Source organism: Emys orbicularis, chromosome 21 (assembly GCF_028017835.1).
Source record: "Emys orbicularis isolate rEmyOrb1 chromosome 21, rEmyOrb1.hap1, whole genome shotgun sequence".
Taxonomy (NCBI): domain Eukaryota; kingdom Metazoa; phylum Chordata; order Testudines; family Emydidae; genus Emys; species Emys orbicularis.
In genome coordinates, this window is record NC_088703.1 from 21,578,548 (window position 1) to 21,603,899 (window position 25,352).

General features: G+C 65.7%; 3 protein-coding genes across 3 annotated transcripts in view; 2 read left to right on the forward strand and 1 right to left on the reverse strand.

The window, feature by feature from the left end:
• The window catches only part of TMEM150B (transmembrane protein 150B), a 5,083-nt gene extending 4,458 nt beyond the window's left edge, over positions 1 to 625 (forward strand). Inside the window, exon 7 of the mRNA XM_065420885.1 lies at positions 590 to 625. Coding sequence (XP_065276957.1) covers positions 590 to 625 — 36 coding nt within the window. The remainder of the gene's footprint in view (positions 1 to 589) is intronic.
• Positions 626 to 1,352: 727 nt separating this feature from the next.
• On the reverse strand, positions 1,353 to 13,279 carry BRSK1 (BR serine/threonine kinase 1). Its single transcript, XM_065420886.1, is given in 9 exon segments — positions 1,353 to 1,367; positions 1,856 to 1,878; positions 1,881 to 1,923; positions 3,289 to 3,322; positions 3,621 to 3,737; positions 5,103 to 5,243; positions 7,342 to 7,427; positions 7,660 to 7,754; positions 13,171 to 13,279. Coding segments are annotated over 9 exon segments (663 nt in total).
• Positions 13,280 to 18,914: 5,635 nt separating this feature from the next.
• HSPBP1 (HSPA (Hsp70) binding protein 1) lies at positions 18,915 to 23,464 on the forward strand. Its single transcript, XM_065421024.1, has 7 exons — positions 18,915 to 19,043; positions 19,504 to 19,717; positions 20,139 to 20,363; positions 20,682 to 20,837; positions 22,134 to 22,230; positions 22,390 to 22,501; positions 23,387 to 23,464. The coding sequence occupies exons 1-7, from the start codon at positions 18,915 to 18,917 to the stop codon at positions 23,462 to 23,464; spliced, it is 1,011 nt and encodes a 336-aa protein (XP_065277096.1).
• Positions 23,465 to 25,352: the final 1,888 nt, after the last annotated feature.

A 25,352-nucleotide genomic window follows, 5' to 3' on the forward strand; every position in this document is an offset into this window, starting at 1 on the left:
GTTCCCTCTCTGGACGGAGAGAGGGTCCAGGCAGGAAAAACATCTCCTAAAAACAGACCTGAAATGAGCATCTAAGATGACAGAAATTGTAAGTCAGGGCAAGGAAATGCGTTAGATTCTCTTTTGTTTTAGCTTGTGAATTTTCCCTACGCCAAGAGGTCATTTCAGTCCTGATTTGTAACGGGGATGCAGAGCAAGAGGGGAACCTCTGGGTTTGAAATCTTTTTATTTGCCCTGTATTTTGCAGGTGCGATTCTTTTCCTTTTTTTTTTTTAAATAAAATTCTTCTTTTAAGAACCTGATTGATTTTTCAGTGTCCTAAAAACCAAGGCGTTTGGTCTGTGCTCACATTGTATATTATTCTCAAGCCTCCCCAGGAAAGAGGGTGAAGGGGCTTGGGGGGATATTTTGGGGGGATACGGACTCCAAGTGGCCCTTTTCCTGAATGTTTGTGTAAATCACTTGGTGGTGGCAGCAATACCGTCCAAGGACAAGGAAAGGAATTTGTGCCTTGGGGAAGTTTTTAACCTAAGCTGGTAGAAATAAGCTCAGGGGGTCTTTCATGCGGGTCCCCACATCTGTACCCCAGAGTTCAGAATGGGGAGGGAACCCTGACAGGGAGTGAGCCGCAGAGGGAGCGGGGGTACAGGGGGAGTGGGGGAGGGGGCACAGGGGGTCAGGATGCAGAGGGATGGGGGTAGGGGGAGATGGGGGTACAGGGGGATGGGGGTCTGGGGCACAGGGGGAGCAGGGGTCTGGGGGGACAGGGGGATGGGGCGCAGGGCACAGGGGGATCGGGGCACAGGGGAAGCAGGGCGCAGGTGGAGCAGGGGGATGGGGTCCGGGACGCAGGGGAGCAGGGATACAGGGGCACAGGGGGAGCAGGGATCCACGGGGATGGGGAGCAGGGGGATCGGGTTCTGGGGCGTAGGGGAGTGGGGTTGGTGGTACACAGAATAAGGGCACAGAGGGTACAGGGGTCCGTGGGATGGGGGTACAGAGGAGCAGAGGTCTGGGGGTACAGGGGGGTGGGGCGCCATGGGACAGAGGTACAGGGATGCAGGGATGCAGGGGGAGCGGAGGTCTAGGGGGACGGGGGTCTGTGCGATGGGGTGCAGGGGGAGCGGGGGTCTGGGGTACAGGGGGTCCATGGGACAGGGGCACAGGGGGAGCGGAGATCTAGGGGGATGGGGGGGATGGGGGTGCAGGGGGAGCAGGGGTCTGGGGGGACGGGGGGATGGGGGTACAGGGGGTACATGGGACAGGGGCACAGGGGGACAGGGGGAGTGGGGGTCTGGGGGGATGGGGGGTACAGGGGGTCCATGGGACAGGGGTGCAGGAGGAGCGGAGATCTAGGGGATGGGGGTCTGTGGGAAGGGGTGCAGGGGGAGCGGGAGTCTGGGGGGATGGGGGTGCAGGGGGAGCAGGGGTCTGGGGGGACGGGGGTACAGGGGGTCCATGAGACAGGGGCACAGGGGGACGGGGGGACAGGGGGAGCGGGGGTCTGGGGGGACAGGGGGTACAGGGGGTCCATGGGACAGGGGGACAGGGGGTCTGGGGGGATGGGGGTCTGTGGGAAGAGGTGCAGGGGGAGCGGGGAGTCTGGGGGGATGGGGGTGCAGGGGGAGCAGGGGTCTGGGGGGACGGGGGGACAGGGGGTCCATGGGACAGGGGCACAGGGGGAGCGGGGGTTTGGGGGGATGGGGGTACAGAGGGTCCATGGGACAGGGGCACAGGGGGAGCGGGTGTTTGGGGGGGACGGGGGGCGCAGGGGGAGCGGGGGCCTGGGGGGACGGGGAGTACAGGGGGGTCCATGGGACGGGGGGACAGGGACACGGGGGCGCAGGACACTCACCACCAGCAGGGCGAAGAGAATGACCCGCAGCTCCACATGTCGGCCCGGCGCCCGTCGTATTTCTCACCCTGCGCGGCACAGACACAGGGTTGGGACTGGGAGGGGGCTTCCCGGGGACACCCCCAGCCCCCCCTCCGAGGCAGCCCCCCCTCCCCAGGGCACAGACTCTGCCCCCAGCCCCCCCCCGAGGCAGCCCCCCCTCCCCAGGGCACAGACTCTGCCCCCAGCCCCCCCCGAGGCAGCCCCCCCCCCCAGGACACAGACTCCGCCCCCAGCCCACCCGAGGCAGCCCCCCCTCCCCAGGGCACAGACTCCGCCCCCAGCCCTCCCCGAGGCAGCCCCCCCCTCCCCAGGGCACAGACTCCGCCCCCCACCCCGCCCCTCCCTGGGGACCAAACCCCCAAACAAGTGAGACCACAGGCCCCCAGAATGAGGGGGAGGGGCCCGGCTAGGAACAGAGTGGGGGGGGGGGGAGGGAGGGACTCACAGCCTGGCCCCTCCCCGGGGAAAAGCCCCACCCCCAGCCCCACCCACCATGAGGGAACCCCCCCGGCCGCGCTCAGCACCCAGCCGCCTTCAACAGTGTCTGTCCCCCCCACCCATCCACACCCACCTAGATACCAGGCTACATGGGTCGTGGGGCTGGCTTGTGGGGCAGGGAGGGGCAGGACATAGGGGTCAATGGGCCATAGGAATAGCATATGGGGCAGAGGGGGCAGGCTATGGGGGTCAATAGGCCAATGGGTAGGGAGGGGCAGGATACCAAGGTCGATGGGCCGTGGGGCTGGCGTGTGGGGCAGGACACAGGGGTCAATGAGCTGTGGGACTGGCGTGTGGGGCAGGGAGGGAGCGGGATATGGGGGTCGATGGGCCATGGCTCAGGGAGGGGCAGGATATGGGGGTTGATGGGCCGTGGGGCTGGCGTGTGGGGCAGGGAGGGGGTGGGATATTGTGGTCGACGGGCCGTGGGGCAGGGAGGGGGCGGGATATGGGGGTTGACGGGCCGTGGGTCAGGGAGGGGCAGGATATGGGGGTTGATGGGCCGTGGGGCTGGCGTGTGGGGCAAGGAGGTAGTGGGATATTGGGGTCGATGGGCCGTGGGGCTGGCGTGTGGGGCCGGAGGGGGCGGGATATGGGGGTTGACGGGCCATGGGGCTGGCGTGTGGGCAGGGAGGGGGTGGGATATTGGGGTTGATGGGCCATGGGCAGGGAGGGGGTGGGATATGGGGGTTGACGGGCCGTGGGGCTGGCGTGTGGGGCAGGGAGGGGGTGGGATATTGGGGTCGATGGGCCGTGGAGCAGGGAGGGGGCGGGATATGGGAGTTGACGGGCCATGGGGCTGGCGTGTGGGGCCGGAGGGGGCGGGATATGGGGGTTGATGGGCCGTGGGGCTGGCGTGTGGGGCAGGGCGGGGGCGGGACTCCGTGACTTACCTTGATCACCTCGGGACATGCATAGTGGGGAGAGCTGGGGGGCCAGCAATGGGGGAAGAAGAGAGAGACAGACAGACAGACAGAGGGAGAGACAGAGTGAAAAGGAGGCTCAGTCCCGGGGAGGGGGCGGCTGAGTCACACAGGCCCCGCCCCCTCACCCCACACCTCCCCATGGATGCCCCGCCCCACCCCCAGCCGGGGCGGGGAGGGGGGGCGCCGAGGGAGACAGCGCCTCCGGCAGACCCTCCTCCCTGCTGGCCAGTCCTCCGAGGCCCCCGCGGATCTCAGCCCCCCCGCCCTGCCCCGCCAGCCCCCCACCCCGTGGGGCTCACCCACAGCTGGTCTCCAGCAGGCTGGCCCCGACCTGCAGGGACGCCATCCCGAAGTCCGCGATCCGGATGTTGTTCTTCTCGTCCAGCAGCAGGTTCTCCGGCTTGAGGTCACGGTGGCTGCACCGGGACAGAGGGAGGGTTAGAGACCCTCGGGGGGCTAAGAACCGGCCCTGCCCCCAGTGCAAACAGGAGTGACTCCAGATTGACTCTTGGGGAGCTGAGATCATAACCCTATCCCCATTGGAAACAGGAGTGACTCCAGATTGAGCCCAGAGGTTAGAGATTGGAACCAGCCCTTCCCCCAGTGCAAACAGGAGTGACTCCAGATTGACTCTTGGGGAGCTGAGATCATAACCCTATCCCCATTGGAAACAGGAGTGACTCCAGATTGAGCCCAGAGGTTAGAGATTGGAACCAGCCCTTCCCCCAGTGCAAACAGGAGTGACTCCAGATTGACCCTTGGGGAGCTGAGATCATAACCCTATCCCCATTGGAAACAGGAGTGACTCCAGATTGAGCCCAGGGGGCGGAGATCAGAACATGGCCCTGCCCCCATTGTAGTCGGGGTGACTCCGGATTGACCCGGGGGGCTGAGAGCAGACCGACCCTGCCCTCAGTGCAAACAGGGGTGACTCCAAATCAATCCGGGTGGAGGAGGGGGGTCAGCTCAGAACCCGGCCCGGCCCCCAAACCCATCACTCGTGGTGAGGGGGAAAAGGAGAGGATAAAAGACATACTATTGCTCCCAGCGAGGGAAGCACTGCCTGAGCGGGAGTGGGGAGAACAGGGCAGGAGGTAGGGGTCACGGGGCCAGGAGGGGCTGTGGCCGGTTGCTGGGGGGGTCACGGGGCCGGGGGGGGGGGCTGTGGCCGGCTGCTGGGGGGGGTCATGGGGCCGGGGGGGCTGTGGCCGGTTGCTGGGGGGGGTCACGGGGCCGGGGACGGCTGTGGCCGGTTGCTGGGGGTGTGTCACGGGGCCGGGGGCGGCTGTGGCCGGTTGCTGGGGGGGTCACGGGGCCGGGGGGGGCTCTGGCCGGTTGCTGGGGGGGTCACGGGGCCGGGGGCGCTGTGGCGGGTTGCTGGGGGGGGGTGTCACGGGGCCGGGGGGGCTGTGGCAGGTTGCTGGGGGGGGTCACGGGGCCAGGGGGGGCTGTGGCCGGCTGCTGGGGGGGTCACGGGGCCGGGGGCGCTGTGGCGGGTTGCTGGGGGCGGGGTGTCACGGGGCCGGGGGGGCTGTGGCAGGTTGCTGGGGGGGGTCACGGGGCCAGGGGGGGCTGTGGCCGGTTGCTGGGGGTGTCACGGGGCCGGGGGCGCTGTGGCGGGTTGCTGGGGGGGGGTGTCACGGGGCCGGGGGGGGCTGTGGCAGGTTGCTGGGGGGGGTCACGGGGCCAGGGGGGGCTGTGGCCGGCTGCTGGGGGGGTCACGGGGCCGGGGGGGCTGTGGCAGGTTGCTGGGGGGGGTCACGGGGCCGGGGGGGGCTCACCAGATGGAGTAGCTGTGGCAGAAGTCCAGGGCGGAGACGATCTGCCGGAAGAACTTACGAGCCTCTTTGGGGGTCAGGCGCCCCTTCTTCACCAGGTAGTCGAAGAGCTCCCCGCCCGAGACGTGCTCCAGCACCAGGTACCTGGGGGGGCAAGGGGGAGGGGGATCGGGGGCAGAGTCAGGGCCGGGAGGGGGTTGAGGGAGGGAGGAGGGACTCCGGGGGAGGGGGATTAGGGGCAGGGGAAGTGAGATCCGGCCGGGGGAGGGGGGGTTAAGTGGGGAGGAGGGAATGGTGGGGGGGGAGGAAAGGTCACGACCTATCAGAGCTCTCCCTTGACACCACTGCCCCCCCCCCCGGTCAGCTGGGTCAGTGACCCCACCGTGCGCTGCAGGGAGCGGGGCGGGGGCCCAGCAGAGGGCGCTCTCCCCCAGCAGGCAGGGCCGGCCCCATTGCCGCTGGGGGGGGGGTTTTCACCCCCCTGTGTCACATCAGCCTGTTATGTCACAGCCCAGCCCTGACAAAGGCAGCTTGTGTGGGCATGTGTGTGTGTGGGGGGGAGCCAGCTGTCACTGCCTGGCATCTAACGCACCCTGCCCCTAACACACACACACACACGGAGCAGGGCCCAGCCCCCCCAGCAGGGGCAGCAGGGACACACACACACACACACACGGAGCAGGGCCCGGCCCCTCCAGCAGGGGGCAGCAGGGGGACACACACACACACACACACACACCGACACACACACACTCTGGAGCCCTGGGACCAACGGGCTCTGCACTGGCTCTCGCTCACAGAGCCCTGTCGGAGAATCCACCCCCCCCCCCGCCCTGGACTGAGCCGTCAGGGCTGCCTTGTTCTAGACGTGACACCACCCATCTGCCGGGAACACAAACACGCCCATTCCAGAGCCACGCTCTAGAACCTCAAACCAGCAGCCGCCCCAGGTCTAGATCCATGAGCTAGAACATCACGTTCGGGGGGGGGTCATCACAGAGCAAAACTGCCAGAAAAGGAAACCCGCCCACGGCCGCGTGAGGCTCTAGAACAACCGAGCAAACTCAGCTGCATTCTAGAGCCACGATCGGGAACATCAAAGGCCAGCGGGTTCTAGACACGCAAGCTAGAGTGTCACCTCCGGGAACGCAGCAGCATCACACCACCCATCCCCTGGCCAAGCAAATACACCCATTCCAAACTGGACATCAAAGCAACAAGCCTGCCCCAGCTCTAGGACCATGATCTAGACCCTCATAGCAACTCTTGGACCATGAATCTAGACCACTTGATTCAGGAAAAGCATAATTGCAGAGTCATCCTCCAGAATACCAAACACTCAGCGCTGCTCTAGAACAGCTAAGCAATGTCCTGCCCTGGTTCTAGATCCATGACCTAGAACCCGCAAGTGAAGGTGCTTATTGCCATCTAGAAAAGCCAACGCACCCACTGCAGAGCAATGCTCCAGAATAGCAAAGCAGGGAGAGAGGCCCTTATTCTAGAGTCAAACTCCAGAGCTTCGCATACAGGACGGCCACCCTACAGAACCACCAGCCAGACAAGCCAGTGCAGCCAATTCCAGAGGGCCGATCTAGAACACAGAAACACCTTCTAGAACCCTACTCCTGCACATAAAGGGCACAGCGCCCCGCTACCATGTTGATCTAGAACATCGACCAATGGTCCCTCCCGTTCTAGAGAGGTGCTCTAGAACATCGCCCCCGCCCCCCGCCCCGCATTCCAGAGCAGTTGTCTTTAGAAGCAACAGCACAGATTTGAAGGCTCCGATTGGCTGGCTCACCATCTCTGTGGCCAATTGGAAACCCTTAGAAGCTACAGCACAGATTGGAGGGCTCTGATTGGGCGGCTGACAATCTCCTCAGCCAATCAAGGATGGCCTGGGTTTAAGACAGATCACAGGACCTCCCCAGCGTAGGAGGCAGCCAGTGTCCCCCCCCTCCCCAAAGCTAAGCAGGGTCAGGATGTGTGTGTGTGTTGGGATGGGAGACCTCAACTGGCTGGCTCAGGGGGGCAGGGAATGGGGCCCGGGACCTGTCCCCTCTAGGGGGCGCCGGCTCCCACCCGGCCCCAGGGCAGGGACTGGCTGGCTCAGGGGGGCAGGGAATGGGGCCCGGGACCTGTCCCCTCTAGGGGGCGCCGGCTCCCATCCGGCCCCAGGGCAGGGACTGGCTGGCTCGGGCGGGGCGGGGGTGACGCGTAGGGAGCGTCTATAAATACCTACAAATATTTCTTATTCTCGTAGACGTCGTGCAGTTTCAGCACATGCGGGTGCTCTATCAGCTTCAGGATGGCGATTTCCCGCTCCACCTGCGGGGGCGACAGAGAGAGGGGGGATGGGGAAGGGAATCGGGGTGGGGCAGAGGAACGGGGGGCCGGGGTGGGGGGGCCGGGGTGGGGGCGCCCAAGCCCATGTTCCAAACTCAGCCGGGCTCCCCCCTACGCCCGGGGCTGGGGCGGATCGAGGGGACCTTGGATTTGGGAAGGGGCGGGGCCTGCAGAGCCGCCCCTCCCTGAGCCCCCGGCACCTCCAGGCCCTCACCTTCATCAGCACCGACTCCGACAGCTTCTCCCGGTTCACGATCTTGATGGCCACCTTCTGCCCCGTGATGCAGTGAACGCCCAGCTTCACCAGCCCTGCGGGTGGGGAGAGGGGTCAGGCCAGCGCCCCCCGCTAGCCCTGCCCCATGGCGCCCCCCCCACACCCACTGCAGCTCAGCGGCCCCCGCTGGCCCTGCCGAGCAGCACCCCCCACACCTGCTGCAGCCCAGCGCCCCCTGTTGGCCCTGCCCCCCACACCCACTGCAGCTCAGCGCCCCCCGCTAGCCCTGCCCCACAGTGCCCCACACACCCGCTGCAGCCCAGCACCCCCCGCTGGCCCTGCCCCACAGCGTCCCCCACACCCACTGCAGCCCAGCGCCTCCCACTGGCCCTGTCCCCCAGCGCCCCCCACACCCTCTGCAGCTCAGCGCCCCCTTCTGGCTCTGCCCCACAGCGCCCCCCACACCTGCTGCAGCCCAGCGCCCCCCGCTGTCCTTGCCCCCTTGCGCCCCACACACCCACTGCAGCCCAGCGCCCCCTTCTGGCCCTGCCCCCTTGCGCCCCACACACCCGCTGCAGCCCAGCGCCCCCTTCTGGCTCTGCCCCACAGCGCCCCCCACACCTGCTGCAGCCCAACGCCCCCTGCCGCACACCGCCCCCCACACCTGCTGCAGCCCAGCGCCCCCTGCTGGCCCTCCTCCCTGCAGTGCAGCGCCCCTAGGGAACCCCTATGTGCCCCCTGTCATGCCGGGTGCTACACGGACACCCCCCCACCGACCGAGATCGGGGCCCATCGTGCCTGGGCAGTGGTGTCAGGGGTAAGCTCTTCTGGCTTGTTAAGTGAAACTGACCAGAGATGGGAAATGAAACTGACCGGGGGGGGGGATTTAACTCCCCCGATTCTGTCTGTTTGTCCATCTCCTCCCATCCACTGCTCCTCGATCCAACCCACCCGTCCCTGGCATTGCCCTCTGCCTGCCACCCCGGGCCCAAACACTCCAACAGCCACATCCAAGAGGGAGCCATCGCCCTTCCCCAGGTCCATGACGGGGGCCCGTCGGGTTCCGGGGGGCAGAGGGTCCCAGAGAATCCCCGGCACCCAGAATCGGGGAGACCCCCTGGATCGTCCAAACTGCTCAGTTCATGTGTGTGTGTCCGTCCCGTCCCTGCCGCCCCCATGTACCCCCCAACCCCACGTGGCTTTCTGGCAGCCGCCTGAACAGACGTTTTGCTACGTAGGGGAAGGCGGCCGCTTTCGGCCGGCCCATCTCTCAGCGCACCTCTCCCTGCTACCGTGTCCTCTGGCCGGCATCTCCCCGTTCGCCCGGAGAAACGGCTGGAAACTCGACCAGCAAAAGGACAAATTTGCCCGTTCCAAGGCCCACTGGGATAACGTCGTACGGCTCTCGGACTCATTCCCAGAGCAGATCCCTCAGAGACACAGCCAAGCGGGGTTTCCAAACGGCCAGCGCCCGAGAATCCACCCGGCCATTGGCCAGCCAGTCCGAGGGTTAATTCCCCTCCGTGTGCGCTGGGTTCGTCTCGCTCCAACATCCAGCTGTGGGGTCGGGTTTGACCTTCCTCTGCTCGCCTGAGAAGCCTGTGAGGAAATATTCGTTCCCCACGTCGGTCCCTAGAGCCGGGGATCGAGTCCCCCCCGAACCGTCTCAGTGACACAGCTGGAGCTCCTGGTGTCTCTTCTCCGGCAGGTTTTCTAACCCTTCACTCGTCCCCCTGGCTCTTCTCCGGCCCCTCTGCCGTTTCGCCACATGCCCCCGGCACTGCAGGCCCCAGAGCTGGGCGCAGGATCCGCCCCCGGGCCAGATCCAGAGGCCGAACCCACCTCTCTGCTCCCACGCGGGGATCCCCGGTTGATGCGTCCAAGAGTCCCGTTAGCCCTTCGGCCCCAGCGCCGCCCGGGGAGCTCAGGCACTTCCCCGTTCGCAGGCACATTTTCAGATCCATCAGTTAGCCAGTTTTGAATCCATCGAACGTGGGCCGGGCTCATTTTCGAGCGTCCTCGGATTCTGACCCCAATGTCGCCCGGGCGTCTCGGGCTGCGACCTCCCCGCTGTTCCCTTTCTCAGCTGCCGCCCCCACAACGGAAGCGAGGGGCACGTTTGTACCAGGGAGCGGGGTGAAGGAGGGACCGGCTTCCCCGGGCGAGGGGCACATCCTTTGGCACGGGGCCACTTTTCCACTGAGTTTCTCCAAAAGATCTGCTCCGGTTCGGCCAGGGATTAACTCCAGTACGGCAGGGGGAACACGCAGGGGTAGAACCAGGATCACTGTCCTACAAGGGCTGAAGTGGACTGGGAGAGGGGGCGGCCAGTGACAGCGGGGGCTGGGTTCGAAGGCTGTTCGAACCCCATCCTCTCACCTGAACAAAACCGGACGCTCCCCTGAGTCTGGAGGCCAAACTCCCCGAGGGACTGGAGCACAGGGCCCTGGGGACCCCTTTCACTGGGCTGGCAGTGGTGCCTGGGCCAGATCCACCGGGGGGTGCTCCAGCATGGAGTCCGGGCGCCCCGGGATGCACAAGTCTTTGGTGCCCAATGGGAAGATGTCGGGACAAGGGGGTGGGGGGAGGAGAAGCTCCCACACCAAGGCTGGGACCCCAGGCGAACCCTCGTCCTCTGCACAAGCCCCATCCCAGGTGAGCCCGCACCACAGGTCTGCGCATCTGTCTGCGCAGGGGACCCACCCGGCCCCACCCGCGAGTCTGTGGGTCTCGGTGTGGTGTTGCTCCCAGCGTTCGCCCCTTGCCTCCTGTCTCTCTCCGTCCTCCCCAACTCCCCTCCAGCACGGCCCCCATCAGTGCACGGACGCACAGCAAACGGGCGGCCTCCACCTCGAAGAACTCACTATCTAACTAGACCGAGGGAGGGTGGGGAAACCGAGGCAGAGAACGATTCAGGGACTCGCCCAGGGACACCCACAGAGTCACCAGCAGATTCCTGAGCCCACCCCCTTCACCCCAGCCCATCCCCCCTCTCGCTCACTCCCCAGGGCAGGTGCTACCGCCCCTGTTTGCTAGAAGGGGAAAGAGAGCGACGCGGCCCCATGGGCAGAACTGGGATTACAGCTCAAGTCTTCCCAGCTCTGGGCCCACGGCCCTGCCCCCCTGCACCACCTCCTTCTGCTCCACCCCCGGAGTAAACAAAAAACATTTTCGTAGGCCCTACACAAACCCAACTCCTCCGGCATGGATTCCCACACTGTGTTGCATGGGAGCCGGGGGGGGGGGGGAATTTATGGGGGGCAAAGAGACAGAGCTCCCCCAACTTAGGGGGCCAAGATGGGAACCCCCCTCCCCAGCAGATCTCCAGACAGACGCGTCCGTCTGTCCATCCGTCCTGCAAATTTAACCCCTCCAGCGGCCTGGGGGGGGGTTCTATCTCACAAGGCTGGATCCCCCCCCCTCCATACAACCACTGCATTAAACCAGCTCCCCTCCATCCTCAGCCCAAGAATCCCCCCCCCCCCGACACACATTAGATCCACTGTCAGCTCTGCCCCCCGCCCCCCCCGCCGCCACCTCTGTGTGAGCCAAGCAAGGCCTGGAGATTTGCAGCACAGCAATGTCCCTCCCCCTCCAGCGGGATTTCCTCGAGTCCTCCCCCCCCCCCCCCCCCCCGCCAGACGTCCGCGCGGTTCCCACAGCCCGGCACTGCAGCAAATCCCCCCACACACACACACAACCCACAACCTCTCTCTCAGTGCACAAATATAACCCCCCCACACACACACATACACAGAGACAAGGGCATGAGAGAGCCAGTGAGGGGGGTCGCCCCATATCTGAGTGACCTCTGGTGTTTCTAACCCCCCCACCAGCACAAGGGGAGGGGGTGGACGGTGGGTTTTCTGGGCTGCTGGCTAGGAGCCTAACGGAGATCTGGCCGGGCGCCTTCCCCCCCCCTTCACTCCCTGCAGCAGAACGAACCCCCCCTCCACACACACACACAGACAAACACCTGCCCTCTGCCTAGAGATTTTCCCTCAAGCCCCCTGTGCTGGGTCCAGATCCAGCGTCTGTCCATCCAGCCCCCCTCCCCCATCCCACCCCAAGGCCCAGGTGTGAAACTGACCAGTCCCCCCCACCCCCCGGACAGAGATGAAACAGACACACACAGGCACCCCTGCCAGCCGGGGATCCCCCCACCCCATCGCTCCTGGGGCTGCTCCCCATCCCCCCATCCTCGCCATGCACAGAGCTCCTGGAAAACTGATTCCCAGCACCCCCCCCCCCCCACACACACACACACTACCACTTCTCAGGGCTACCCAGGAAAGGTAGAGCCCCCGCCCCAGATCCCATGGCTGCCCTGAGCCCCCCAGCCCCATCACAGGGTGGGACCCCCCCACCCCGGATCCCATGACTGCACTGACCCCCCCAGCCCCATCGCACCAGGGACCCCCCCATTCCATGATCCCACAGCTCCACTGACCTCGCCCCAGACTCCATAAATCTATCAACCTCCCTACCCTAAACTGCTGGCACCACTGACCCCCAACTCACCTGGGGGGAGATTAAACCCCCCCCCACCGCCCACACACCTGGTGTGTCCCTCTGACCACACTCTGGCCTGGTCCAGCCGGGGGTGGGGCGTGGGGAGGAATTCTACTGGGGGCCTTTACGCTGAGCCCATCCCCCTGGCGTCTGGGCAGGTGATCTAAGCTGGGAAGCGTGTGTGTGTGTGGGGGGGGGGGGGGTGAAATATCTTGTAGAGCCCATCCTCCCCGATATCACGGCGGGGGATCTAACCCAGGCAATGGTGGGGGGGAGGATGGTATAATGGGGCCCGTCCCCCTGGTATCAGGGCAGGGGATCTACCCCAGGCAATGGGGGGGGGGGAAGGACGGTGTATTGGGGCCCATCCTCCCGGTATTGGGGTGGGGGATCTACCCCAGGCAATGGGGGGGGAAGGACGGTGTATTGGGGCCCATCCCCCCGGTATTGGGGTGGGGGATCTGCCCCAGGCAATGGGGGGGGGAAGGATGGTATATTGGGGCCCATCCCCCCGGTATCAGGGCGGGGGATCTACCCCAGGCAATGGGGGGGAGGGATGGTGTATTGGGGCCCATCCCCCCGGTATCAGGGCGGGGGATCTACCCCAGGCAATGGGGGGGAGGGATGGTGTATTGGGGCCCATCCCCCCAGTTTCAGGGTGGGGATCTACCCCAGGGAATGGGGGGGGAAGGATGGTGTATTGGGGCCCATCCCCCCGGTATTGGGGCGGAGGATCTACCCCAGGCAATGGGGGGGGGGGAAGGGACGGTGTATTGGGGCCCATCCCCCCGGTATTGGGGCGGAGGATCTACCCCAGGGAATGGGGGGGGAAGGATGGTGTATTGGGGCCCATCCCCCCGGTATTGGGGCGGAGGATCTACCCCAGGCAATGGGGGGGGGGGGAAGGACGGTGTATTGGGGCCCATCCCCCCGGGGTCGGGGCGGGGGATCTACCCCAGGGACCGCAGGGGAGTGGGGGGGCCGGTACCGCAGACTCACCCGTCTGGCCTTTGCCCAGGGTCTTCTCCAGCCGGTAGGGCCCCACGTACTGGGCGTGCTGGGGGGCCGGGCCCGGGGGGTGCCCCCCAGGCTCCTTGCCGCCGGACATGACGGCCGGGCCCCCTTTGTCTGCCACCTCCCCCCCCCCACCCCGCCTCGATTCCCCTCCCTGGGCAGGAACAATAGACGGAGGCCCCGGCCCCTCAGCCCCGCATGCCGGCGGGTTTGGGGGGGCCGGGGGGGAGGGGAGGAGGGATCGGGGACGGGGGGGGCTGGGCTGGGAGGGAGGCTCACCGCCCGGGTACCAGCATGATGGAGGGGGGCCCTTCCCCCCCCCTCCAGCCAGGGATGCTGCGACAGCTGCTGGAGGATGCTCGTCCCTGGCTCCCCCCCCCCCAGCTGCCTCCTCCTCCTCCCCCCCCCCCCGCATCAGCATCCGGGCACCGGGTGACAGCCACCGGCGGGGTGAACCCGGCCCGCCGCGCGCGGGGGGGGCACAAAGGGGAGCGGGGGGAGGGGGTGATGGGGGGTGAAGGCGGCGGGGGGGGGCTGTTCCTGGGCAGGTGTCGTGTCTCGGTGATGGGGGGGGGGGACTGAGGGTCTGGGTGTCTGGCTGGGTGAGTGCGGGGTTGTGGTGGGGTGTAGTTGGGTCTGTGATTGTGATTGTGTGACTGCCATTGTGTGATTGTGGGGTGTTTAATTGGGGCTGTGAGTGTGTGACTGTCATTGTGTGATTGCGGGGCTTGTGGTGAGTGTAATTGGATCTGTGACTTTATGGCTGGGTAACGGTGTGATTGTGGTTGTGATTGTATGATTGTCACGTGTGTAATTCTGACTGTAATTGTGTGAATGTGACTGTGTGACTGTCGTGTGATTGCGGGGCTTGTGTGTGTAATTGGGTCTGTGACTGTATGGCTGGGTAACTGTGTGATTCTATGATTGTCACATGTGTAATTCTGTCTGTAATTGTATGACTGTAACTGAGTGATTGTGGCTGTGATTGTGTGACTGTCATAGTGTGATTGTGGTGTGTGTAATTGTGGCTGTGATTGTGTGACTGTCATAGTGTGATTGCGGGAATTGTGTGTGTAATTGGGTCTGTGATTGTATGGCTGGGTATCTGTGTGATTGTGGCTGTGATTGTATGATTGTTGTGTGTAATTCTGTCTGTGATTTTCTGACTGTAATTGTGTGATTGTGTGACTGTCGTGTGACTGTGATGTGTGTAACTGGGTTTGTGACAGTATGGCTGGGTAACTGTGACTGTATGATTGTTGTGTGTAATTCTGTGATTGTATGACTGTAATTGTGTGATTGCAGCTGTGATTGTGTGAATGTGGCCGTGATTGTGTGACTGTCATTGTGTGATTGCGGGGATTGTGGTGTGTGTAATTGGGGCTGTGACTGTATGGCTGGGTAACTGTGATTGTGTAATTGGGTCTGTGATTGTATGACTATAATTGTGTGATTGCGGCTGTGATTGTGTGATTGTTGTGTAATTGGGTCTGTGATTGCATGGCTGGGTAATTGTGTGATGGTGGCTGTTATTGCCAGGTGTGTAATTGTGTCTGTGACTGACTGTACCTGTGTGATCGTGGCTGTGATGGTGTGATTGTTGTGAGTAACTGTGGCTGTGATTGTTTGGCTATGTAGTTGTATGATCGTGGCTGTGACAGTGTGACTGTGGCATGTGTAATGGTGTCTGTGATTATTGTGTGACTGTATGATTGTGTGTATAATTGTGATTCTGAGTGTGCAACTGTGTGTGAGAGACAGGCTGTGACAAAGAGACACGGGGTGTGTGATCTGTGTGTTATAGAGTGTGACAAAGACAGTGAATGTCAGTGTGTCTATGTGTGTGTGTGTGTGTCCCGTGTCTGCCGCCCCCTGCTGGAGGGGCTGGGCCCTGAGCTCTGTGTGAGTGTGACCCCCACTGCCCAGTCTGGCCTCAGCTGCTCAGTGCCCCCTGCCCCCCATCCGACCCCCACTTCTCAGTTAAAGGGGAGAAAATCCGCCCCCTCCCCGGTCTCCCCCACTATCCACCACGGGACCCTCTGGTCAAGGTACACTTTAACTGCAGCATCGCTTTCCCCACCCCCTAGAGGGGAAAGGCCCCCGTGCCCCATTCCCTGCCCCCTCCACCAGCCCACAGGGGGGGTGAATGGGGGAGGATCTGCACCTTCCCCATTAGCTCTGTTCCCGATCTCGAAGCGTCAGGGACAGGCTAAGCGCTGACACTCAAGCTCTGATGTCCCCTCCTGGATCTGTGTCTGTCACGCTCTGGGCTGTTCACACCCCTGCGAGCGGCCGGCTCAAGCTCTCCGCAGACCCAGGCAGCTTTGGTTCCACTTCGGTCCCGTTTCCAAACTGTCATCCCGAGCCATGCAGGCTAGAAACCTTTTTTTCTTTTTTAACGGGACGCCGAGATTTGGGAGCCGTCCCGGGACCCACTCTCTGGGGCCCTCAGCCTGCGGCCTTATCCGGATCTGTGTCCCTAACCTCTGTGCCACTTGGTCTTCAAGCTGGCACTGGGGGTTGCTTTCCAGTACCCGGGCCGGGGCCAGCGCTGGTTCTGGTGGAGCAGGCGCTGTTGGCATGGGTCGGGGAGGCACTGGGCGGGCGCGGGAGGGGGGGGAGCTGGTGTTCAGAAAGGGATGTGACCTTTCCTGATATTTCCCCTGCCCGGTGGGGCAGGACCCATGCGATGGCCCCCGGCCCGTGGTTGGCTCCTTCTCGGGGTCTTTCAAATGTAAGGCTGAAATCCCAGCGATGGGGGGCGGGGGGGTGTTCCACTGGGGCTGGTGGGGGATGAGTCACTGCCTTGCCCCCCCACCCTAGATCCGTCACAGCTCCCTGAACCCTCCCCCTAGCAAACCTCCCCTGGATCCCCTGCCAAATCTCCCTCCCTGTGGTGGGCCCCTGCTGCCCAATCCCACCCCACTGGATCCCCTCACAGCCTCTCCAGTTCCCCCTGTGCTATTCCCGCCCCCCCCCCCACCGGCAGCCCGCTCCTGGATCCCCCTGCCCAATCCCCCCCCCCACAGCCTCTCCAGTCCCCCTGCCCCCCGTCGCTCCCTCCTGGAGCCCCCTGCCCAGGATCGGGGCCACGGCCCAGCTTTTAAACAGTCCCTTGGAGGAAGCCATTGGCGGGGCAGACCCCCCCTTTCCCACCAGAGCCAGGCCCTGCGGCCTGCCCCACTCGCCCCCAGGAGCTCTGCCCAGAGCCGGAGAGTCCCCTCGTTCGGGGTGAATGGTCCAGTCCCTGGGGTGCCCCGTTTTCTCTCCGGACCCTCCAGTTGCTCTGGGTCATGGCCTTTCATGCCCCATTCATTCCACTCCCGCAGGCCCCGTGACCCCCGTGCCGCACGGCTTCGGTGGGCTGTAAACCTCCCCCCCCACACCATACACACACACACGGGCAGCAATGTGGAATCTGTGGGGGAAACTGAGGCAGACACAGGAACCATCCACGTATGACAGAAAATTCCCACTTTGTCATCCACCCCCCCTGGAGGGCCCTCACCAATTCCCCCCCAGCAATCCCCCCAACCCCCCCGCCCGACCCCCCCTGCACCCTCCAACCCACCTACCCCAGCCACTCCTTGGATCCCCCAACCCCCCAAATTCCCCTTCCAGCAATCCCACCTAGATCCCCCCAGCCCCCCCCCCCCCGCAGCAATCCCACCCTGGATTCTCCCAACTCCCTCCCCATTCACCCCAGCAATCCGACCTATATCCTCCCAATCACTCTGCCCGACCCCCCCGGATTCCCCCAACCCCCGCCCCCAATTCTCCCCCAGCAATCCCACCTAGATACCCCCAGCCCCCCCGATCTTCCCCCCAGCAATCCCACCTAGATCCCCCCGCCCCCCCGAATCTCCCCCCCCCAGCAATCCCACCTAGATCCCCCCAGCCTCCCCCGGATCTCCGCCCCCAGCAATCCCACCTAGATCCCCCCCGGATCTCCCCCCCCAGCAATCCCACCTAAATCCCCCCACCCCCCGGATCTCCCCCCCAGCAATCCCACCTAGATCCCCCCGCCCCCCGCCGGATCTCCCCCCCCAGCAATCCCACCTAGATCCCCCCACCCCCCGGATCTCCCCCCCAGCAATCCCACCTAGATCCCCCCGCCCCCCGCCGGATCTCCCCCCCCAGCAATCCCACCTAGATCCCCCCACCCCCCGGATCTCCCCCCCAGCAATCCCACCTAGATCCCCCCGCCCCCCGGATCTCCCCCCCAGCAATCCCACCTAGATCCCCCCGCCCCCCCCGCATCCCCCAACCCCGCCCCCCGTCTTCTGCCCCGCCCCCTCCCCCTCCCCACATGTCCGGCCAAGATGGCGGCGCCCAGGGCTGGGAGTGGGGAGCGCGCGGCGCGGTAGGGGGTGAGCGGGGCAGCGGGGGACGGGGGAGAGGGGCAGAAGACGGGGGGGGGGGATGGGCACTGGGGCAGGTGTGGGGGGATCTCTGGGGGAGGGGCCGGGTGCGGGGCAGAAGACGGGGGGGGGATGGGCACTGGGGCAGGGGTGGGGGTGGGGGGGTCTCTGGGGGAGGGGCCGGGTGCGGGGCAGATGACGGGGGGGGGATGGGCACTGGGGCGGGGGTGGGGGTGGGGGGGTCTCTGGGGGAGGGGCTGGGTGCAGGGAAGAAGACGGGGGGGGGATGGGCACTGGGGCAGGGGTGGGGGTGGGGGGGTCTCTGGGGGAGGGGCTGGGTGCGGGGCAGAAGACGGGGGGGGATGGGCACTGGGGTAGGGGTGGGGGGGTTTCTGGGGGAGAGGCCGGGTGCGGGGCAGAAGACGGGGGGGGGATGGGCACTGGGGCAGGGGTGGGGGGGGTCTCTGGGGGAGGGGCCGGGTGCGGGGCAGAAGACGGGGGGGATGGGCACTGGGGCAGGAGTGGGGGGGTCTCTGGGGGAGGGGCCGGGTGCGGGGCAGAAGACGGGGGGGGGATGGGCACTGGGGTAGGGGTGGGGGGGTTTCTGGGGGAGAGGCCGGGTGCGGGGCAGAAGACGGGGGGGAGGGGAGGGGTCTCTGGGGGAGGGGCCGGGTGCAGGGCAGAAGATGGGGGGGGATGGGCACTGGGGCAGGGGTGGGAGGGTCTCTGGGGGAGAGGCCGGGTGCGGGGCAGAAGATGGGGGGGGGAGGGCACTGGGGGGAAGGGTTTCTCTGGGGGAGGGGCGTGTGGCAGAGAGTGGTGGGGGGCAGAGGGCGACGGGGTGGGGTGGTAGAGGGGTGATACGCTCTGCCCCAGGAAGGGGGGGTGTTGGGGGCCTGTTTAATAGGGGACAGGAGAGACACTGGGGGGCACTGTTCCCCCGCCTTTCTCGATACCCTGCGCCCCACAGCCTGGCCGGGCCCCCCTCCCGTGCTGATCTGGGTTCTCTCCCCGCCCCCCAGCGGACCCTCTTGTGGTGCCAGCGGTGGGAGGTGGACGCCAGCGACACCCCACAGGCCGAGTGCCCAGCGCAGACACAGCGTCTGGTAACGCCTGGACCCCCCGGACCTAGGTGATGGAGGGTGGGGTCTAGTGGTTAGAGCGGGGTGGGGTGGGGGGAGCCAGGACTCCTGGGTTCTCTCCTGGCTCTGGGAGGGGAGTGGGGCCTAGCAGTTAGAGAAGGGGGGGTTGGGAGCCAGGATGCCTGGGTTCTCTCCCCAGCTCAATACCTGACTCCTGTTGTCTGTGCCTTTCTCTGCAGGGGACGTGGCCGGGGCGCCTGGTCTCTGGCCCCGCACCGCTCCAGCCATGGCTGAAGGGGGCGCCGGGGGGAATGAGCCGCCGCGCGAGCATCCTCAGAACCTGCAGGGGCTGCTGCAGATGGCCATCACTGCTGGCAACGCCGAGCCCAGCCAGCTGGAGCCCATGTCTGACGAGGTGCGGGGCTGCACTCCTGGGTCCTAGCCTGCCTTTGGGAGGGGAGTGGGGCCTGGTGGTTAGAGCAGAGGGGCCTGGGAGCCAGGACTCCTGGGTTCTCTCCCAGATCCGGGAGGGGAGTGGGGCCTAGTGGTTAGAGCAGGGGGGGCTGGGAGCCAGGACTCCTGGGTTCTCTCCCAGATCTGGGAGGGGAGTGGGGCCTGGTGGTTAGAGCAGGGGGGGCTGGGAGCCAGGACTCCTGGGTTCTCTCCCAGATCCGGGAGGGGAGTGGGGCCTGGTGGTTAGAGCAGAGGGGCCTGGGAGCCAGGACTCCTGGGTTCTCTCCCAGATCCGGGAGGGGAGTGGGGCCTGGTGGTTAGAGCAGGGGGGGCTGGGAGCCAGGACTCCTGGGTTCTCCCCCCGGCTCAGGGAGGGTTGGGGCGGGGCTGGGCACTGACTCCCTCTTTTCCCCGTTCCCCAGCGACGGCAGTGGTTGCAGGAGGCCATGGCCCAGGCGTTCAGGGGGCAGCTGGAGGAGGTGGAGCAGATGAAGGAGTGCCTGCGGGTGCTGGAGGCTGTGTCCCCTGTGGGGGACGGCGGGGAGACCTCAGAGCCAGCCGAGGGGGACCCCTCCCGCCAGGCCAGCGCGCTGGAGCTGCTAGCTGAGCTGTGCGAGAACCTGGACAACGCCGCAGGTATGGGGTGGGGCACTCGGGGCAGGGGGGGGTTCGGGGGGCAGGAGAGGGGCAGGGCGGGAAGGAGCAGGGATGGGGGATCATCCTGGGAGTGCTGGGGCAGCAGGGGTGGGAACAGTGGGTGCCTGTGGACTGGGAAGTGGAGGGTGTTGTTGTGGGGGGAAGGTAGTCAGGGTTCTGGGGGGTGGATTGTCAGGACACCAGGGCTGCCCCCGAAGGAGGCCTGATCTCTGAGATGGGGCCCCCTGAATGGGGGCTGGGTCACGGGGGGTGAACCGTGTAATTGAGCCTGCGAGCAGGTGACCCCCACAGGGTGGGGCTGGCTTAGGGGGTGCCCTGCCGGAGCTGCCTGAGAACCCCCTATGGGCACCATATGGTCTCCGGGGCACCTGCTGTCATGGCCGCCCCCTTCCCCTCCCAGATTTCTGCAAGCTGGACGGGATGCGGCTGCTGGCTCATCGCTACCTGGAGCACCCCGTGCCGGAGCTGCGCTGGCGCGCCGCCCACCTCGTGGGCACCTGCGCCCAGAACGTGCCCAAGGTGCAGGAGCAGGCCCTGGCACTGGGCTGCATGCGCAAGCTGCTGCGCCTCTTGGACCACGACGGGGCCGACGCAGTGCGCGTCAAGGCGCTCTTCGCCATCTCCTGTGAGTCCTGCAGGGGGCGCCGGCTCCCGGCCGGCCGTAGGGCAGGGAATGGGGCACGGGGCCTGTCCCCTGTAGGGGTTGCCGGCTCCTGTCTGGCTGCAGGGCGAGAGGTGGGGATGGGGCACTGAGTCTGTCCCCACTAGGGGGCACCAGCTCCACAGCCATAGAGATTACTGGCCCCATGGTAGCAGAGAGGCCGGGGGGGGCGGAACCCTTGCTCTCCTCTGCCCCCGGAGGCCGGGGGTGGCATTGCAGCAGGGGAGGAGCTGTGTGCGTTGCCCCGGCTGAGGCTGTCTCTGCCCCTCTCCCCGGCGCCAGGCCTGGTGCGCGCCCAGGAGGGCGGCCTGCAGCAGTTCCTGCGGCTGGACGGCTTCTCGGTGCTGATGCGCGCCATGCAGAGCCCTGTGGAGAAGCTCAAGGTCAAATCCGCCTTCCTGCTGCAGAACCTGCTGCTGGACCACCCGGAGCACAAAGGTGAGGGGCCTCCGGGACGCTGGGGGGGCTCTGCCCTCTGCCCCCACCCGTCCCTGCCCAGTCTGTCCGTCCGAGCACGGCCCTCTGCCCCCAGCCGGCCCTGCCCCGTCTGCCCGGCCGGGCTCTGCCCTCTGCCCCCTACCCGGCCCTGACCCGTCTGCCTGGTTGGGCACAGCCCTCTGTCCCCTACCCGGCCCTGCCCCGTCTGTCCGTCTGGGCACAGCCCTCTGTCCCCACCCGGCCCTGCCCCGTCTGCCGGGCCGGGCACTGCCCTCTGCCCCCTACCCGGCTCTGACCCGTCTGCCTGGTTGGGCACAGCCCTCTGTCCCCTACCCGGCCCTGCCCCGTCTGCTGGGCCGGGCACTGCCCTCTGCCCCCTACCCGGCCCTGACCCGTCTGTCCGTCCGAGCACGGCCCTCTGCCCCCACCCGGCCCTGCCCCGTCTGCCCGGCCGGGCTCTGCCCTCTGCCCCCTACCCGGCCCTGACCCGTCTGCCTGGTTGGGCACAGCCCTCTGTCCCCACCCGGCCCTGCCCCGTCTGCCGGGCCGGGCACTGCCCTCTGCCCCCTACCCGGCCCTGCCCCGTCTGCCTGGTTGGGCACAGCCCTCTGTCCCCTACCCGGCCCTGACCCGTCTGCCTGGTTGGGCACTGCCCTCTGCCCCCTACCTGGCCCTGACCCGTCTGCCTGGTTGGGCACAGCCCTCTGTCCCCTACCCGGCCCTGCCCCGTCTGCTGGGCCGGGCACTGCCCTCTGCCCCCTACCCGGCCCTGACCCGTCTGCCTGGTTGGGCACAGCCCTCTGTCCCCTACCCGGCCCTGCCCCGTCTGCCCGGCCGGGCTCTGCCCTCTGTCCCCTACCCGGCCCTGCCCCATCTGCCCGGCCGGGCTCTGCCCTCTGCCCCCTACCCGGCCCTGACCCATCTGCCTGGTTGGGCACAGCCCTCTGTCCCCTACCCGGCCCTGCCCCGTCTGTCCGTCTGGGCACAGCCCTCTGCCCCCACCCAGCCCTGCCCCATCTGCCAGTCTGGGCACAGCCCTCTGCCCCGACCCGGCCCTGCCCCATCTGCCTGGCCGGACTCTGCCCCCACCAGGCCCTGTCCCGTCTGCCCGGTGGGCTCTGCACCCACCCGGCCCTGCCCCGTCTGGGCATGGCCCTCTGCCCCCACCCGGCCCTGCCCTGTCTGCCCAGCCAGGTGCCACCTTCTGCCCCCTTCCAGCCTTGCCCCAGTCATCCTCCATTCCCCCCCGCCCCCGGCCGTACTCCAGCCCCCTGACTCGCTGCTTTCCCTCTCCAGAGACCCTGTGCTCCATGGGGATGGTGCAGCAGCTGGTGGCTCTGATCCGCTCTGAGCACAGCCCCTTCCATGAACACGTCCTGGGGGCCCTCTGCAGGTGAGATGGGCACAGGGGTCCAGGACTCCTGGGTTCCCTTCCCAGCTCTGGGAGGGGTGTGGGGCCTAGTCAGTAGAGCTGGGGGAGGGGGGTCTGGTAGTCAGTGGGAGCGATGGGGCATTGGTTTGTGCTGAGAATAACCCCCCCTCCCCCCCGCAGCCTGGTGACGGATTTCCCCCAGGGGGTGCGGGAGTGCCGGGAACCGCAGCTGGCGCTGGAGGACCTGCTGAGGGAGCGCTGCCAGCTGCTGCAGCAGCAGGAGGAGTTCCAGGTAGGGATCAGAGGTGGGGGTTGGGGGGGTTGGCTGCTCTTCCGGGACAGAGCCACCCGCGTGTCGTCCAGAGGCACCGCCCTCCAGCCCCCTGGCCGTGCCCCGTCTCCCCCGTCTGGCACGGGGAGCGCTGCCCTCTGCCCGTCTCCCCCAGCCACTTCCCATCTCCCCGGTGTGCGCTGGGTGGTGCTGCCCTCTGCGCGTCCCCACCAGCTGTGCCTCGTTCCCCCTGCCTGGCGCTATGGGGCACCACCCTCCGTCCCCCCTGGCCTCACACTGTGCCCCACCTGGCGCTGCCCTCTGCCCCCATCCGCCTGGCACTGGGGGCATTGCCCGCTGTATGCTATCCAATAGCGATCCCAGATCTACTCCGTCCCCTCCGCGACATCTCCGGGCGTTGGTGGGTGAGCTGGTGCCCAGGCAGCCTGGCTGTTAGAAAATCTCTGTCCTTGCTCCACCCAGGCATGAGATCCCGCGGCCTGATGGGTACGTGGGGGTCAGAGCGGTCCTCGCTCATTACCGCTCCTGCTCCCATCTACCCCAGGTTCCTGCCCAAGCGGGACTTCAACTGGACTGTGGTGAACTTCCCAGCAGCAGTGCCAGGACTGGGCCTCCTGCTTAGTCTGCGGCACAGTGCCCCCTAGTGCCCGCGCCAGCACTGACTCCCTGGGGAGAGCGCCCCCTGCTGAGCCCCCGCACCGCAACACCCCGCTGGGTCTCCCATCCACACTACGACCCACCTGAACCCCACTTAGCTTGGGAACTTTCCCACCCCGCTGGCCATGGGGCAGCCCAGCTGCAGCAGCAGCCTCTCTGCTGCCCCCCAAGCCGCGTGTGGGGCGGGGAGGCCGGCCCCGCTCACCCCTGCGCCTTGTGTCCCCCTAGGAGGAGCTGGAGTTCTGTGAGCGGCTCCAGCGTGTCTGCTTTCAGACACCCCCTGAGGAAAGCAGCATGGATCGGTGACTGCCCCCGGTGTGTGTCCCCCCCCCGGATCTGTGACTGGCCCCGGTGCTCCTGGTGCCCCCCCCAGATCGGTGGCTTCCCTGAGGTGCCCACTCCTCGGAATGGTGGTTTCCTCCCGGCCTTTTCTGTGTGTCTCGTGTGGGCGGCTTTTCTGAGAGGGACCCCCGGCTGGACACCTCCCCCCCACCCATGGGGCTGGGGAGAGGGGCCGGAGCCACCCCAGAGAGGAGGGCCCTCGGCTGGATCAGAACCAGGAGCTTTCTGGCCCCCGTTTGTTCTGTGTAGATCCTGCGAGAGACACCCCCTCCTCCCCGCCACACGAGTTGTAATGACGAATCCAGGCAGCGAGGGGTTAATCTGAGAACACTTCCTCTCCGGTGACGTCTCTAGGGGGCGCTGCCAGGGTGGGGACTGGCTGGCTGCAGGGGGGGCAGGGAATGGGGCATGGGGCTTTTCCTTTTAGGGGGTGCCGGCCCTGATCTGGGCCCACCTGAGGGTGTGGGGGTGCCATTTGACTTGGGAGCCCAGAGGATAGGTGCTATGCCCATTGCTGTCACATGCTCCCCGCGTGGAGGGTCTAAGGGGCGGAGGGGGGGGGGGTGCTGAGCTGGGGGGGGCAGCTTGGGGTCCTCCCGCTCTGCCTGTTCCTGTGTTCTTGTTGCCGATGGTTTTCTAATAAAAGTTCTGCATTGGGTGGATCCTTTTCTGTTTCCTGGGGGATGCTGGGGGGGGGGGGGGGGGATCATGGGTGGAGCTCGGACCTAGGCAAAGGGGTGGGGTGTTGTGGAATGGGGCACGTGGCCTTTCTCCTCTAGGGGGCGCTGGCTCCTACCCGGCCCCAGGGCAGGGATTGGCTGGCTAAGGGGAGCAGAGAATGGGGCACGGGGCCTTTCTCCTCTAGGGGGCACCAGCTCCCATCCAGCCCTAGGGCAGGGATTGGCTGGCTAAGGGGGGTGGAGAATGGGGTATGGGGCCTGTCCCCTCTAGGGGTCTAGCTGATGAGGTTACAGTGATGATGTCACGCCCCCAGCAATTAGACCAAAGTGCTGATGTTGCAATGATGATGTCAAACGTGATGTAGCTGATGATGATGTCAGTGAGTCTCAGAGCTTTGCTGTCACACCATGAGGACGTGCCCTGCAGGGTGATGTCAGACAGGTGGAGAGATGATGTCACATGCTGGCTGGTGATGTCATTCTGCTGTGATGTCACAGCATGGGATGAGATCACCACCTGGGAGTGGTTGTGGCAGGGTGATGATGCCACTCTGAGGATGTGCCCGCACTGGGTGTCACACACTGGTGATGTCAGACATGTGGAGCGATGATGTCATGTTGGTTGCTCAGCTATGATGTCACAGCCTGATGATGTCACAGACCCAGGCTCAGTTACTTATCGACATATGTAAATTTCTGCTAAGCACCACAATGTTTCCTCCTTAATTTAAATATTAATTGGCAGCCAGTTGCCCTTGCGCATGCGCCTGGGCGCTTGGCGTAGGGGAGGGGACGTGCAGGAGGCGGGAGGGCTGTCTCTGCGTCAGGCGCATGCGCGGCCAAGGACCCCAGACCTATTTACAGGGCGCATGCGCACATTCGTAAGCGGGGCGAAGGGGAACACAATATGCGCGTGCGCACTTCCTGAGGCAACAGCGAAACATTTACGCATGCGTAGCTGGCCCTGGAAGATTGAGAGGTTATTTTGCGCATGCGCACCCACATCAGGCGTTGGGCAGGGTTGGAAAAAATGGGAGTGGCGCATGCGCACCTTCCCTGGGAAACAGACGCCCGAAGGTTCTAGGCATGCGCCTCCGCTGGGAGGCGGGGCCTAGAATTCTCGCGGGCGCTGCCCCCCGACCCATCGTGCGGAGTGTGCGCATGTGCCGGCT

What these genes read in the sequence shown, in the direction of transcription:
- HSPBP1 (XM_065421024.1), top strand. Translation starts at nt 18,915, where the DNA reads ATGGCTGAAGGGGGCGCCGGGGGGAATGAGCCGCCGCGCGAGCATCCT. An exon ending in GGCGCTCTTCGCCATCTCCT is followed by an intron (nt 20,364 to 20,681) that starts GTGAGTCCTGCA and finishes CCCCGGCGCCAG; the next exon opens with GCCTGGTGCGCGCCCAGGAG. An exon ending in GTCCTGGGGGCCCTCTGCAG is followed by an intron (nt 22,231 to 22,389) that starts GTGAGATGGGCA and finishes TCCCCCCCGCAG; the next exon opens with CCTGGTGACGGATTTCCCCC.